Source organism: Bactrocera dorsalis, chromosome 6, assembly GCF_023373825.1.
Source record: "Bactrocera dorsalis isolate Fly_Bdor chromosome 6, ASM2337382v1, whole genome shotgun sequence".
In the NCBI taxonomy this organism is placed as follows: Eukaryota; Metazoa; Arthropoda; class Insecta; order Diptera; family Tephritidae; genus Bactrocera; species Bactrocera dorsalis.
The window spans coordinates 39,957,030-39,974,098 of NC_064308.1; the positions used below are offsets into that span (position 1 = coordinate 39,957,030).

A 17,069-nucleotide genomic window follows, 5' to 3' on the forward strand; every position below is an offset into this window, starting at 1 on the left:
AGAAACAAAGCGCCTCAATTCCATTGTAGAGGAATATGAAAACGTCCTGAAAAGTAAGCAATAAGAACCTCTAGAAGAGAACAAAAACCCGAGCAATTCACAAAAAAGGAATCGCTCTATAACAGAACTACCAGAAACTCTGCCCAAAAACCTAGGCGGAGTGAAGGTGAACACAGCAATACAACAACGGCAAGGCACTTCTGCGATGTAGCCAGGGATAGCCTACAAGTGGCCATCATAGACAGAAATTCCTTCTCCCCGAGCACAATACAGGAAAGATGGGTGGAGATCGACGTCAGATTGTCGAGTATGGTGCTAAGCTTCGTACTCGATAATCCTCACACGGAGTTTGACTTCTCTGAGACCCTGGGGGTTTATACCCGCCAGGGACGTACCGAAGAGACCTCGTGATCGCATTTGGCTATCCCTTCTAGAGGAGCCGGGCGAAAAACAAAAAGAAATCTATACCTGGTATAGATGAGTAGTAGTTGATCAAGGAGGAAAAACCAAACAAATTAAGTAGACCAATTCTGGTGGTTATCTACGATGAGTGCATTGAGGCTCTTAAGAAGATTGACTACAAAATCAGATTCGGAATTCGCAAGGTCAGGCTTAAAATCTTCCAAGGCGACAAAGTGGCTGACAAAGACGACACGGAAGAGGTCGACGACGCCAGCCAGTTGCTGCGGAATGTGGGCATCAAAGAAACCCGAGTGCATTTCTTTGTCCTAATTACAGCACAGCAGATACCACAATGGTAAAGGTGAAAAATCCTTTCTTCATGGTCTCGGCCTACTTGGCACATGACGAAGACATACCACCAGCACCACTCACCAGACTAGTAGAGGACAACAGGAAGGAAGATGTCCTAATAGAGTGTGATGCAAACGCAAGGCACACTGTATGGGGTATAAGAGTACTAGTAATCCTCAGGAACTAGATTCAGAAGTAGAGAAGTTGGAAAAAATCTTAACCACAACTTTCAATAAATCCACACCGCTAACAGCTCTAAAAAAGAGAAAGTCTCTTCCTTGGTGGAACAGTGAACTCAAGAATTTGAGAACACAACTAAGCTTTCAATGAGAGTTTTAGAACCAAAATCTGGCAGCCATATAAAGATATTGTATTATGAAAAGATACAAAAAAGAAGTCAGGAAAGCTAAAAACGGCTCATGGCGATCTTTCTGCACATCCATAGAAAATTGCAGAGAAACCACAAGGCTGAGCAAAATGCTATCCAAAGAGCATAATAATACTGCCCACATTAGAGCGGAGGGAAGCGATTGGACCTCATCGGCAAAAGAGTCTCTGGAGGTACTTATTACAACGCACTTCCCCGGGAGTCAGCAAACACCTTTAACGAGGGTTCAACCATAGATAGTTTTGCACCATTTAAAGCGGCAGGTCCTGACGGAATTATGCCCATAATGCTACAAAAACTGGTAGAACCAATGGTTCAAAGGCTTGAAAATATATACAAAGCTAGCATTCAACTATCTTACATCCCAAGAAGTTGGAAGAGAATTAAAGTTGTGTTCCTTCTAAAACCAGGCAGAAGAACACACGAGAATGCCAAGGAGCCTTACCTCCTTTATGCCGAAGGCACTAGAAAGGCTAGTAGACTTACATGTGAAAACAATAATGTCGGATAAGTTATCGAAGTCCCAACATGCGTACATAAAGGGCCCATCAAACAAAACTTCCCTTCACAAGGTGATAAGTGTAATTGAAAAATCACTACACCACAAACAATACACCATGGCTGCTTTTCTAGACATAGAGGTCGCCTTCAATAACATAGAAGTAAATGCTATAATTAATTATCTGATGGTGACATAGATGACACTACGTGCAGATGGATACTATCGATGCTTGAGAATAGGAGGATTAAAGCTTCAAACGGCGATTCAACACAAACAAGTTATGTGAGTAGAGGGACGCCTCAAGGAGGGGTCCTCTCTCCGCTTCTATGAGTTGTAGCGCTGAACGAAATACTACCTAAACTATACGGTGGACTGAAAGCAGTAGCATAAGCAGATGATATAGTGTTGTTAGTATCAGGTATGTTTCCTTCAACAGTCAGCAAGATTATCGAAAGAGCACTTCGAAGGATAAACCTATGGGCTAAGAACAAATGACTAGGAGTTGACCCAAACAAAACAGAATTGATGCTATTCACAAGCAGAACCAAAATCCCTCAGTTTCAACTTCCGGTACTAAACGGTATAACACTCACTCTATCCCCCACAGCTAAATATTTTGGGGTGGAGATTGACACCAAACTGTCCTGGAAAATAAATAAAGAAAAAAGAATAAAGCATATATGGCCTACTATACTTGCAAGAGAATCGTCAGCAAGAATTGGGGCCTCAAACCTAGTATAATCATGTGGCTGTCATAAGACCTATACTTACATATGGAGCTCTGGCATGGTGGCCAGCGCTAAACAAACAATACAACATTAGAAAATTAAATGGAATACAAAGAGTAGCATGAGCGGGTGTTACTGGTGCAATCAAACCACGATAATATACATAAAGCAACTATATTTACGGATAGCCAGGCAGCGCCCATGACAAATTTCAGTACAGTTCACAGCTGCAAGAAAGCTCTAAGCTAGTGGTCAGCATTTCTTAGCACAATTGTGCAAACTAACTTCACACGTACGTTTACGCTCTATCGTTCAGTCGTTGTCGAGCCAGCCATGGATAAATTGATACGAAACTCTTTGATTCAAGAGAGCGCTGTCGAAGTCCACATTTTTTATAAATGTTTTGGGAGTTTGTAATTTCCACACCACCGCTGAGGATAAAACCAATATTGTTACATTATAACATTTATTAGTATTTACGATACCTTCTACTCGTATTACATTTATTTGTACTTATTATTTATAATTATAGTAATATGTACATCTACTACGCTACTCCAAACAACATATTAAATTGGATCTATTAAATATTACAATACTATTTACTAAATTACATTACATTTCGCAAGTATGATATATTTTTTATCATGCAATAAATTGCATCTAAAACAATATCAAAATAGGCACAATTTATGAAAAAATATTTCTAAATTTAACTAAATAACTATATTTTTCTACTAATTAAAATTATTTACGAACCTGGATCCATCCTTATCCTTGTTGGGGAAATTGAAAAACCGTCGCGCTCCTACGCATCCACACTTATTTTTAGTTCTCGGCATTTTCCTATAATACGTTAGGAAAACATAATATATTTTTATACATGTATTTACGACGGCTTTAATAATACACTTACCAACTTTATTTTTAGTAAAAACACCTATACACTGTATTTTTAATATAAAAAAACCTAAACACCATATTTTCACAACACAATTACTTATGTACTCCACAATGAAAAATAACGAACTGATTTTGTCAGTTAGTTTTAACGGGATTTTGTCTGGCAGTTCATTGTTTTGCTTGTCACCTGATTTGTAGCCTATGAACTTTCAGTATTGCCATACCAAACCGTGAGATCATGTGCTCTCTCAGAAAGCGAAGAGAGGAGTTTCGGATCAATTTATCCATGGAGCCAGCAACGAATTAACATCACGTAACACTATAGCGCAAAATCAAATATGCCATGCGAGAAATATTTTATGATTCTAAATGCCTTTGGTGCCATGCAATGCCTTTTATGTTCCAAGCCTTTTAAAGATAATAGGGAATATATCTTAAAAATACATTTTGTTAATTTTCATTATACTATTAATTATTTACATTAGATGCTTAATATTAATTCCAATTTCTCACTGGGCTACTTTTTTTTCGGGCTCACCAACACAGTAACAGATCCTCTCATGCCGACCACTGCTCTAAGCTCAATAACAGACACACTCCAACTAGGCTTGATCTGGGTTCCTGGTCACAGGAACATTTTCGGTAACGAAAAATCAGACGAGTTGGAAAAGGAAAGCAGGAGGAGGAATCCGAGGCGGAGCTAATACCAAGCCGCTAGGGTCGATCAAAAGAGAGATCAATAGACAATTTCAACAAGTTGCGAATAACAGGTGGAAAAACATTGCAAAATGCAGCATAACGAAACAATTATGGCCAACTTATGACAGGAAAAGAACTAACGTCTTATTAAATAGGGCAAGAAAAAGTATCTACAGAGTAACAGCCACCACAACAAGGCACTGGCCACTTGGAGAACATGCGTCCAAAATGAGCATGCCCTACAAGGACATCTGCCGGGGCTCCGGAGTAGCAGGGAACAAAGAAACATTTTTCCACTTTCTCTGCGAATGCCGAACCCTAGCATAGATTCGACACAAACACTTGGAATAGCAGATACAGAAGGTGCTACGAATAGTGCAACAAAATGGCACATCAAGTGATAAATGAGCCCGATAGACAACAAGGCTGCACTCCTACCTATCTAGGATAAAAATCCTTCCAAGCCCCTACACTTGTCTATGTCCTTCTAGATCCTATACAAAAAAGGATACTTTAAAGTATATACATAATTCAACAAGGGCATAAGTCTCATTCAAAATAGCAAGCGAAGTAACAGAAGAAACTTAAAAAATAAAAAGCAATTAAAAAATTGCAGAAGCACAAATAACTGCACTACAAACAACGATTAACTTCTATAGAATCCATGTCACCAACGATTCGTGCGCTAGTGGAAGAGCACCTATGTTCCTAAAACAGTCCACAAGAAGTTGACTTAACATAAGTATTTAAGATGATAAAGACGTTTTCAAGAGATTGGTTCAACGTGTCAACCAAATGAAAACAGAAAAAAAGATATCAAGTCCATATATAACGAACCAGGAAGAGAGATACATGAGAATCATCCCCATTTTTATAAGGCACCACGGGCTTCCGACACTCCAATGCATAGCACCGAATGGTAAGCTCGTGTATATACTGGTCGATACAAGTGCAACTAGTAGTTACATTAATAGAAACTATTCATATGCAAAAGAATACCTACTGAAAAAATAATTTGTTCATTGTCCTCCTAATTCGTCTAAATTCGAATTAGGGGACAATGCAAAAAATATCCAACATGCCGACACAACAACGAAGAACCCAACAACCAGAAAGACATACATAATAAAAACGAATCACCGCAGCGGACAGACATACAGGCGTCAAAACAGCATCAGCAGTGTCAGCAGCAGCAACAACAACAACAACAGCAGAAACATCGAAGTATAAACGCGGGAATAAGTAACCACATCAGGTTATATTCATACTTATATTTATATTCATTTTTGTACATACAATTCACAATTAACCCTTGATTGTATAAACCCGCATAATTGTATGTACTAACTCACCCATACTATACACATATTGTACCCTAAAACACACAAATTGAATTGTTACCAAAATCTATTTATTTTATTTATTTATAATAATTCATATAACAAAAAGAGTTTTATTATATAAATACATAAAGGCAGCACTGGCTACGAGGCCTTCAGCCGCCTTGTAATTATAACTGGGTAAAAAGTTCTATTTGCTAAGGGTTAGTAAAGATGTAAGTTGCTTAAATATGTTTTAACAAATCGTTGGTTTTTAAGAATCTATATACAATCATAACGTTTTTTTCTGAAGGTTCACTTAGTAGTTTTATGAGATCAATGTTGCCAGAGTTGTGGGCTGTTGAGTGAAGCATCGGACAGAGTGTGAGTAAGTGTTTTATAGAAGCGGTGTCATCGCAAAGGGGGCAAATAGATGGGCTTTTACCCGATAGTAAGTGGGCGTGTGTTATGATAGTGTGTCCAATCCTAAATCGAGTATATGTCTTCATTGCGCTAGTTGGAACTGTTGACGAGTAGATTATTCGATTTCTGGCTGGGTTTATGTCCGCGTAGTGATGTTTAAATGTTTTCCATTCGCTTGCGTTTTTTTGATTCCTTTTGTGCTTAATAAGGTTAGAAATGTCTTGCTTGGATGAGGCATAGTATGTTAATGCAGGAGTCCTGGCTACATTTTTCGCAGCGAGGTCTGCAAAGTGGTTGCCTGAAATACTAGCATGGCCAGGGATCCACATTACTTGGATTTTCTGAGGGGCACCAATGACCGCGTCCCTGATAACTTCTATAATGGGATTGCGATTGGAAGGAGACGTTATTGCAGACATACACGATTTGCTGTCTGTACAGATGAGGAACTTTCCTTTAGTCTTTTTTGCGGATTAACTGCGTGAAGGATAGCAGATCCTTCAGCGGTAAATACAGAGCTCGTTGAGGGGAGAAGCCAATTGCAAATAATTTCTCCTGTGGCAGTGACAACTGCTAACGAAGTGGAAGCGATGGACTTGGAGGTATCCGTAAACAATAACTTCCAGCCATTATTTCTATAATTAGATTCCAGTTCAGGTTTGTTGAAAGACTTCGTTTGGTGTGTTTTGCTTGGACAAAAACATAAGCTTATTCTGTAGGATTTTATCATTGATCAGACAGGGAGGATGTCGTGTGGTGAATTTGCATATTGCGTTATGTAAAATATTATTTTCTGCAGCGAAACTTAAGCATCTCGAAATAGCCGATTGTATTCTTGGAATTTTTCTTGGCATGGGTGATAGTTATATTTAGTAATGGGTTGGTGTTCTCAGCCGTTTTCGCAAGAATTTGGAGCGAAGAATCTATAATTTTATTTTGAATAGTTCGTAAACCAGATTCAGCCATTATCGTTTTTATTGGCGAGGTTGGAAAGGCCCGGAGACTTCGCCGTATTGCGCAATGGTATGGAGCTTTTAAAAGTGTTGAGATGAGCTCCAGTCGCCCGAACTAATTCAACTAAAGGGCATCACTGATCAGTGAATACAACACTCTCCACATCGACATGTTTATTAGGAGAAAAAAACAGGGCATCAGTGACCAGTGAATACAACACTCTCCACATCAACGCGTTAATTGGAAAAACAGGGCATCATTGATCATCTCCACACCAAACTGTTTTTGTTCCATTTTTCATCTTATACCAACGAGAAGGTGACGCTGTGCCGTTTTTTTGTTCTACACAGTTCTAGAAGTCACGTTCGCCGCTACACACGCGCCCGCACCGTCTATTTAAAACCATTTTTTTGAACTTTGCATTTTTGGCACCCTCCGGTCTTTTTTATATAGAGAGCATTCGTTTGGTGTTTGGCTTCTATCCGTTTGAGAAAAATTAATACATGGATATATATATTATTAATCGAAGAAATACCCGTTTTATCCAATGGCGTTTATATCATTTCATTTATACCTATAACTCTTGCTTTTTACACCAAAAGCATAATTTGATTAAATTTATAAGTGCTTATGTGAAGTCACTGTTGTACGTTCATAAAAGAGGTTTGAAAAATTATTAAACAACACAGAAGTTATGAGATATTTTTAAGTGAGCCGATCTATTGCGTTTATTGAAATGTATTTCTAAAAAATTCTGTATCTCAATATTCCACTTTACCTATATACAATAATATTAAGTGTATTTTTGCTAAATAAATAAGTAAAAATTATATTTGAATGTACATGAAACATAAAGAAAAAAAATTATATATACGCCTATGCATACATGAACAATATTAGTTTGTGCTTTTTTCGCTAATTCAATAAAAAATTAAATAATCGAGTAAATAAGTATAAAAGGAACAGCAAATTCAAATTTAGTCGAATCTGTGCCCGTAAGATGAATTGATGTATTGTAACTAAAAGTAAAGTGCGGTGCTTAGTAAATATTCAATAATTTGTGAAACTGAAAAGTAAATATGGTCCTTCGAGGAAAAAAAGAACGGCACTATGGCGGAAAATTAAAATAAAAACGTTTAAAAAGTGAATAGTGGAAATTCTTGGCGTGCGGTAAAACAAATTAAAATCAAAACGGTTCAAAAGTGAATAGTGGAAATTCTTGGCGTGCGGTAAAACAAATTAAAATAAAAACGTTTAAAAAGTGAATAGGGGAAATTCTTGGCGTGCGGTAAAACAAATTAAAACCAAAACGGTTAAAAAGTGAATAGTGGAAATACATACATATACATAGATATATACAGTTACGGCCAATAACACAGAAGCATCCATGTATATATGTATGTATATACATTGGCAAGCAAAATTACAATTTTTTCGAAAAAGTGCAGTGACAATAAATCAACAATAACATTACAAAAAAAAAAAATAAAAGCTTTTTTAATAAACCAACATATTCACCTAACCCAACCTGCGGAGACACGAGGAGCTGAGCATATCTGAAAAAGGCAAAACCTGTATGGAGACCCCTACGTTCCCCAGAACATCAATACAAGTGAGTCGTATCGATTCCCATTAGTATATTATCACACTATATGTTTATATTTAATATATCTTAACTTATATTACACATATATATCATCATTCTACCTTTGGCGTATACTTCGGGTTTTGCGCTCTTCAAAATACATACGCGTAATTAAAATTTATATATACTACTTACATATACAAAAAAAAAAGGTGCGTGGAGTCCCTACGCGCGGATGAAGTTATACTTCTTAGTGATATTCAGAAATGCATATCATTTTGTATGAAAGAAAACTAGAAAACTTAAATTCACATTTTATAAATTTATTATGCACATAAAATGAAGAATAAAGCAAAGTCTAAATGAATGAATTTTGACTCAGAAAGTAGTTCCGTCTCTTCGTTGCGGAAGAGAATATGCAGCGTAATCATCTCTCTTTTGTTCTTCGCCAATTTGGCTGCCGGATTGACTTGTGAAGATCAATTTTTTGTTGGTGACATATTCATATGTGTACGCATATGTATGTTTGTATGCTTGTGATTTATTTGTTCGGCAATGTATGCAAGTATATGTACATATAAGTATATATGAATGTATGAACATGCAAGTCAATGCGCGCACATGCGTATACATACACTCATATGAGCATGTGCAAATACACAAGATAGGATAGAAGATGTATGCCTTTTAACATCGTATACTATACAAATAAATATTTTTCTTACTAATAGAAATTAAAATAAAGAAAAATATTTATTTTTATAGTATACGATGGTTCTAATAATTTTGTTTAAGTATAGAAATATACATACTTTGTAGAACATTTGCTTTCGCAATAAATTTATCACAGCAATACATATGCATAATATGTATATACATATACATAACATTGCTGTGATGCCCTGAGAAGTATAGTCTTAATAAATTTATTTTTAATTTTTTGCTTACTAATAGAAATTAAATTTATCACAGCAATATTATGTATATGTTTATGTATATTGCTGTGATAAATTTATTTTCTATTAGTAAGAAAAAAATATTTATTAGTATAGATTTCCAAAAGCACAGAAATGATTCTGTGAATTTATTCACCACTCAGAAGTCATTTTATCCCTTATAAGCGAGCGATTTTTTTAAATCTCACGCTCCCAGATAAAACCATATACCTCGTCCTCGTGGGTCAGTTTCAAAAACCACAGAAATGATTCTGTGTGATTCTGAAAGGCCAACGCAGAGTATTTCAACCAAAACATACGTAAAATAGTTGAGAATTCGCAGAAATGAAACACAAACGAAAGAAAAAGAAGTATAACTTCAATAATGCACAAGCATACAAACATACATATGCGCACACATGTGAATATGTCACCAACCAAAAATTGAAACATTGTTCTACAAAAACAACAACAGCATAAGCATGGAACATTGTGTTGTGTTGTTGTGTCGGCCGAGCTGTGCCGAAAGAAACGAACAAACGATCGCCGATTGTCACCGCTTCGCTTGCTGCTCGCACATCTTCGCAGGCAAGGTTGCGTTACATTCATATGGATGGAGCGAGGTTGCGCAACTTTGCGTTACTTTTATATGGAAGGTTGCGCAACCAGAATCTATCGCAACCTTTTCCGGCGTCGTATAAGAAGTATAACTTCAAAAAAAAAAATATATGTATATATATATATATTTATAATAACATATATTTGGGGTACTCACGACCCGTCGTAAAGCATCGAAAAATCGTAAAATTATACAGTTTTACACTGGTTTAAAGAGAAAAAAAAAAATTTTGTTGGGTTTCATACCAAAATGAGTTTACACATTTACAATTCTCAATGATATGTTTTCGAATCATTATAACCTATAACTTTAGGAGACTTGTGAAAACCCTAATTATCTATACTAAAAATTTTAGAAATCTATACGTACATACAATTATATATATATATATATATACATAGATAAATAAATAAATATTTTCATACGTACTAATCTGTACATGCTCACATAGTACGTACTTATATTCAAAGTGACCGCTTTAACGAGTACACAAACAGGGACATTCAGATAAGTCCGCATATACATAATTAAAAATTGAAATGAACACCGATTCAAAGGAATCTAAATCGCATCAATTACTAAAAATACCAAAAATGGTTTTGGATGAAAAAAGTCCATGTACACCGGCAGAAGCTACACGCTCGAAGCAAGGTGCTACAAAACAAAAACGGGGTAAAGACATTTCGTACGCTAAATTTTTATCAGAGAGTGACAGCTTAATACGATACTGCACTCGATTCTCATCTTCGCCGATTCTAGATAATTCTGAATTGGTACTAGAAATCAAGAATCAAAACCTTGACAATTTTTGGACACGTCTCCAAGCGGCCTATGACGCCATTGTAGAAACGGATGATTCGGATCTTCCGGAAAATTTCAAAACCTCGGCTTACTCCAAATATGAAAATTGTCTTGACCAATATGAAGAGACAAAAGCCATGATCGCTGATCAATTAAAATTAACAAGGTCAATCGCACCAAATCCACAACTGAGAGTAGAGTTACCACAAACACAGGCCCAAGAGGCAAGTTCAGGTATTCACCTCAAAGTGCCAGCATGTGACACAGAAATTTTTCATGGGGGTTATGAACAATGGCCGTCCTTCCGGGACATGTTCACCGCCGTTTACATAAACCACCCAAAGTTATCTAATGCACAAAAATTGTATCACCTCCGATACAAAACAAAAGGTCAAGCAGGCGTCATAGTAAAACAGTTCGCTCTTAATGACAACAATTTCAATTTAGCTTGGGAATCTTTAAAAGAACGATACGAGAATGAAAGAATACTGGTCGACAAACAAGTGACCATATTAATGAATTTACCAAAAATTCAGAGAGAAACAAGTGAAGAATTCATAAAACTTCAATCCACTGTTTCGAATTGTTTGTCGGTTCTAACGACACAAAATATTCCCACTGACAATTGGGACCCCATACTGGTAAACATATGCTCCGCGGCATTACCAGAAAAATCGTTGCTTTTGTGGGAGCAATCGCTCTCTTCGCGAAGAAAGTGCCCAACGTGGCAATAAATGAAAGATTTCCTAACTACCCAATATGAAATCGCGGAACGGGTAGATAAAAAAATGGTCAGAACTAAAAACGTTCAACATGACTTAAATCGCAGCTTCATGCGACCCCAAGCTAATAACAACAACAATTTAAATCGTAGTTTTTTCAAAACACAATCGTTCACTTCTGAACAAAACAATCATACGTCATGCGAACTATGCACAGGAGGGCATAAACTCAAATCTTGCGATAAGTTTAAAAAATTGAATATTAATGAAAGGAACAACTTTGTCAGATCAAAAAGACTCTGCACAAATTGTTTGTCCCATTTTCACAATCTAAATAATTGCGAAAGCAAATTCAATTGCGTATATTGCCACAAAAGGCATCACTCAATGTTGCACTTCAATAATTTCTCCAAAACACCCCAAACTATCGCTTTCCCAAAAAGAGCCACGGGTTTAGTTGCAACCGCAACTCCCGAATCTCAAAATTCCGAAATATGCCAAGAAACTCCTTGCTGCTCAAAGGCTGTAAAAACTCAAACGCTACACAGCGAAAATCAAAGTAGGGTACTACTACCCACAGCAGTCGTCTCCATCGAACATCGAGGAGAACTGTTTAAGCTCAGAGCCCTAATAGACCCAGGATCACAACGATCTTTCATAGCGTCTAGGGCACAAAATAGGCTAAAACTGCCAACAAAACAAGCCAACTTTGAAATTACGGGAATGGGCGGACGAGTAGTACAAAACTCAAGTAAAATCTGTCCCATTACCCTAATTTCCCCCCAAGCGGATAAGCGCATTCAAGCAGATGCAATAGTCTTACCGCAACTAACCAATATGTTACCAAGCTATCACATAAATAGCAAGCAATAGCACAAGGTTACACACCTAAAGCTAGCAGATCCCAACTGCAACACCCCCGCTCAAATAGACCTTCTATTAGGCAGCGATCTCATATCGCAAATTATACTAGAAGGTGTTGAGAAAATTTCTAAAACACTGCTGGCGCAAAATACCATTTTCGGATGGGTCCTAAGTGGACTAGTTGCGGAACCAGTCACGGCAATGACAACTCAAGTTGAGGAAATCTCAAACGAGTACCTCAATTCACAATTGAGAAAGTTTTGGGAGTTAGAAGAACTCCCCTCCATTTCAATTACAACACCAGAAGATCAGTATTGTGAAGACTTTTACAAAGCCACAACTACTCGATCAGCTAATGGTCGGTATGTCGTCCGACTACCACTAAGACAACAATTTCCAGACACACTCGCCTTAGGTCACTCTCGCACCTCTGCAATGCAGCAGTTTCTAAGTATGGAAAAAACCTACTTAGAAAAGGTGAGCTAAAACAAGATTATGATGGTGTCTTGGAAGAATATCTTCATTTAAATCACGTGGAGGAAGTAAGCCCATGTGAAAAAATCATAAGAGGCAAATATTACTCTTTCTACTTGCCACATCATGCAGTAGTAAAGCCTGAGAAAAAAACAACCAAAGTTCGAGTTGTCTTCAATGCCTCAAGAACCACTAGCTCGGGGAACTCCCTACACGATATCCTGTTTACGGGACCCACGCTCCAACCTGATTTAATGCTGCTTATTCTAAACTGGCGTAGTTTCAAATACGTTTTCAACGGGGACGTCGAAAAAATGTATAGACAAATAGTCGTACATAAAGACGATCAAGATTTTCAGCGCATTATTTTCCGAAAATCCCCCAATAGTCCACTTCGCGACTTCAAGTTAAAAACAGTTACCTTTGGCGTAAACTGTGCCCCATATCTAGCCATCCGTACACTCCACGAACTGGCAGAAGACACAAAGTCAGAATTTCCTCTGGCAACAAAAATCTTAAAAACACAAACGTATGTAGACGATATTCTGTCTGGGAGCCACAGCCTCTCACAAGCATACGAGTCCTTATCACAAGTGACAAAGGCCCTCAACACAGCAGGGTTCCCCCTAAAAATGATTACGGCAAATCACTAAAATATATTAAAAGACATACCAAAAGAAAATTTGTTGGATACTAATTTCCGCATATTCGAAGAGGAAAGTACCACAAAAACTCTAGGCATCCAATGGAATGCGGTATCGGACCTTTTTTTCCTATACGACCGAGTCCATATCCGCATTATCCGCCGTTACAAAACGCCAAATTCTCTCTTCTGTGGCAAAACTTTTTGACCCCGCAGGATGGCTTTCGCCAATTATGATACAAGCCAAAATCCTGATACAAGAACTATGGCTAGATGGTACCGACTGGGACGAGCAAGTAAAACCACTTCGTCTAGAAAAGTGGTCCCAGTTCGCGAGTAATTTGAGCGACATCTCGCAGATACAAATTCCACGGTGGGTAAACTATTCTCCCGAATACAAAGTGGAACTACACGGCTTCTGTGACGCCTCTGAAAAAGCATATTGTGCCACCATATATGTGCGCACACAAAGCGATACCGCAACCACAAGCCACTTATTAGTGGCAAAAGCAAAAGTTGCGCCTCTAAAAACGGTAAGTCTACCACGACTTGAACTATGCGGCGCCCTGCTACTAGCAAAACTAGTTTCCATGGTGCAGACCCACTTAGACATGGCAAAATACAAGCTATATCTCTGGTCTGATTCCGAAATAGTCCTAGCCTAGTTGGAAAAACCCCCACATGCGTGAAAAACATATATTTCCAACCGAACCTCGCAAATACTTGACCTAGTGGGATCCGCCCCATGGCGACACGTACCCAGTGCTGACAATCCTGCCGATCTAGCTACAAGAGGGTGCAAACCCCTGCACCTGGCCACCACCACGCTCTGGTGGAATGGCCCTCGATGGCTAGCAGAATCTTCCGATTCTTGGCCACAATCGCCACTGCGCAACATAATTGCGCCCGAGAGTCGAAAAATCAACACCTACTACACAATATTGGAGGATAATGACATCCTTGAACGATTTTCATCGTTCCCCCGAGCCCTCAGAGTCGTCGCCTATATGCTCCAGTTCATAGAGCGACTTAAACATAAACTGAAAGGAGCAACTTACCCCCAATGCGATACATTGACGCACCAAGCCTTACAAAAGGCAAAGGTCGCTCTTATCGCATCAACTCAAACGCGCTACTTCAGCCGCGACATAGCATCACTAAGAGAATCGAAGCCGATTGATAAAAAAAAGCTCACTCTTAGTGCTAACCCCGTTTCTAGACACGAAAGGGCTGCTTCGGGCCAATGGTCGGCTTGCCAATTCAAGCCTAACATGCAACGAGCGCCACCCCATAATAATACCTGAGAAATCTCCATTTGCCACATTATTCCTACATTACATCCACATATTAATGCTACACGCCGAAAACCGTCTCATGCAGCATCTCATACCACAAGAATATTACATTCCACGCCTGAAGCCCCAAATCTAGAAATGCATTTTCATCTGCACTATGCATAAACAGAAAATGCGAACACAGATTATGGCAGCACTTCCACTGGAACGCTGCAACTTTGATCCGCCTTTTACCACTACAGGTGTAGATTTTGCTGGTCCTTTTCAGATAAAGGCTTCCATGCTAAGATCTCCTACCCTCATGAAAGGCTATGTGGCTGTTTTTGTCTGTTTCACAACAAAAGCAGTACACCTGGAGCTATGTACTAATCTGACCAGGGAGGCTTTTCTTGCCGCATTTGCTCGCTTTGTCGCGAGACGTGGTTTTCCTTCAAAAATCATGAGCGATAATGGCAAAACATTTATTGGAGCCCAAAGAGCTACCGAGAAACAGTTTGTGGAGTTCATGAAAAATGTCTCACCTGACATTGTTCAAAAATACGCCCCTCAAGGTATAAACTGGCAGTTCATCCCCCCAAGCGCTCCTCATATGGGTGGTTTATGGGAATCAGCGGTAAAGAGCTTTAAATCTCATTTCAAAAAGCTCGCTGGCAACCTCAAATTCAATTATGAAGAATTCACGACATTGTTAACCAGAATCGAATCCGTTCTCAACTCACGGCCTCTCGCTGTACTCTCGCAAGACCCCTCCGACTTTGCTGCCCTTACCCCAGGGCATTTTCTTAAAGGAGCGCCCATTCTGGCCACACCTGAGCCAGGCATGGAGTCGCCGTCCTTACTAAACCGATGGGAACGAATTAAAATTCTCCATCATAATTTTAGCCGACGATGGAAAGAAGAGTATTTAAAAGACCTTCACAAGAGGTATAAATGGAAAATCCCAGAACAGGCTCCAATGCTTGGAGATTGTGTCCTAATTCACGACGATTGTCCCCCCCACAGAATGGCGGCTTGGCCGCATAGAGAAACTTCACTACGGTTCAGACGGTCACATCCGGGTGGTTGATCTCCGTACGCAAAACGGAACGCTAACCCGGCCGCTTGTAAAATTATGTTTCTTACCAACTGCCGCCACTTACGAAAACGCAAGTAATAACCCTTCCTAAACTGATCCGAAAGGACGGGAAAAAGAAAATAAATTAATAATATCATTAAGAAAACCAGGAAAAAAAAATGATTACAATAAGCTTCAAGCGGTAAGACAAACGTAGACCTACATATATATCGCAACCCCATAGACGGACGATCATTTAGTCATGCGTCCTCACGTGGCATCCTGTTCATGCACGCTTACAGGCAATCAACTTATAATCATTACGATTTTCTCTTTCCACAGATCGATATGGATACACCGGTAACCCCCACGCCAACTCTCCGGTCGGCTGTTACTGTGCCTCGCTCCGGAACTGTTCCAGTAGCAGCGCCCCGAACCATCACGGCAGCAAGGGCGCCAACCGTGGCACGAAGCTCAACACGCGCATCACCGACGCCGGCGCCTCCGAAACCGCAACGCACCAGATGTCCGCTCTGTTGCCGTTCTCATAGGCTGCAGCATTGCTCTATTTTCAAGGGAATGTTACCCGCACAACGCCAGAAGGTGGCACAGGCACATGGCCATTGTTTAAACTGCTTGGCCCAGTCACACGCCACGCTTGAATGCGAATCTGATACTTTGTGCCGGTTGTGTGAAAGACCGCATCATACGGTACTCCACCGGAACGCCGGACATCCTGGCTCACCAACTGTACTCCGCCGCCGTACGGCCCCCGACGATCGCAGCCTAACCGTGTGGCACGGCAACCAGAAGCGGGATGGTCCTGGCGCCCCCTCAATACGACCTCCACCCGCAGCCAAATAAGGCCACAACCTCACCGCCCCACCGGCCTGAGCGGCGTTGTAGCTACGTTACAGGCACTACAGCGTCTACTAGGCTAGTACTCGCCTAGGGGGGGCAGGATGTTGAGATGAGCTCCAGTCGCCCGAACTAATTCAACTAAAGGGCATCACTGATCAGTGAATACAACACTCTCCACATCGACATGTTTATTAGGAGAAAAAAACAGGGCATCACTGACCAGTGAATACAACACTCTCCACATCAACGCGTTAATTGGAAAAACAGGGCATCATTGATCATCTCCACACCAAACTGTTTTTGTTCCATTTTTCATCTTATACCAACGAGAAGGTGACGCTGTGCCGTTTTTTTGTTGTACACAGTTCTAGAAGTCACGTTCGCCGCTACACACGCGCCCGCACCGTCTATTTAAAACCATTTTTTTGAACTTTGCATTTTTGGCACCCTCCGGTCTTTTTTATATAGAGAGCATTCGTTTGGTGTTTGGCTTCTATCCGTTTGAGAAAAATTAATACATGGATATATATATTATTAATCGAAGAAA

At 39.4% G+C, this 17,069-nt stretch overlaps 2 protein-coding genes and 1 pseudogene across 2 annotated transcripts in view; 2 read left to right on the plus strand and 1 right to left on the minus strand.

Annotated features, from left to right (window-relative positions):
• LOC125779388 (uncharacterized) overlaps positions 1 to 14,329 on the plus strand; it is a 66,497-nt gene extending 52,168 nt beyond the window's left edge. The window contains exon 2 of the mRNA XM_049460726.1: positions 3,821 to 14,329. Coding sequence (XP_049316683.1) covers positions 10,348 to 11,343 — 996 coding nt within the window. The 5' untranslated portion in view covers positions 3,821 to 10,347 and the 3' untranslated portion in view covers positions 11,344 to 14,329. The remainder of the gene's footprint in view (positions 1 to 3,820) is intronic.
• LOC125779380 (putative nuclease HARBI1) overlaps positions 1 to 17,069 on the plus strand; it is a 150,025-nt gene that overhangs the window by 115,135 nt on the left and 17,821 nt on the right. The window lies entirely within an intron of this gene.
• On the minus strand, positions 9,345 to 9,474 carry LOC125779823 (small nucleolar RNA U3; annotated as a pseudogene).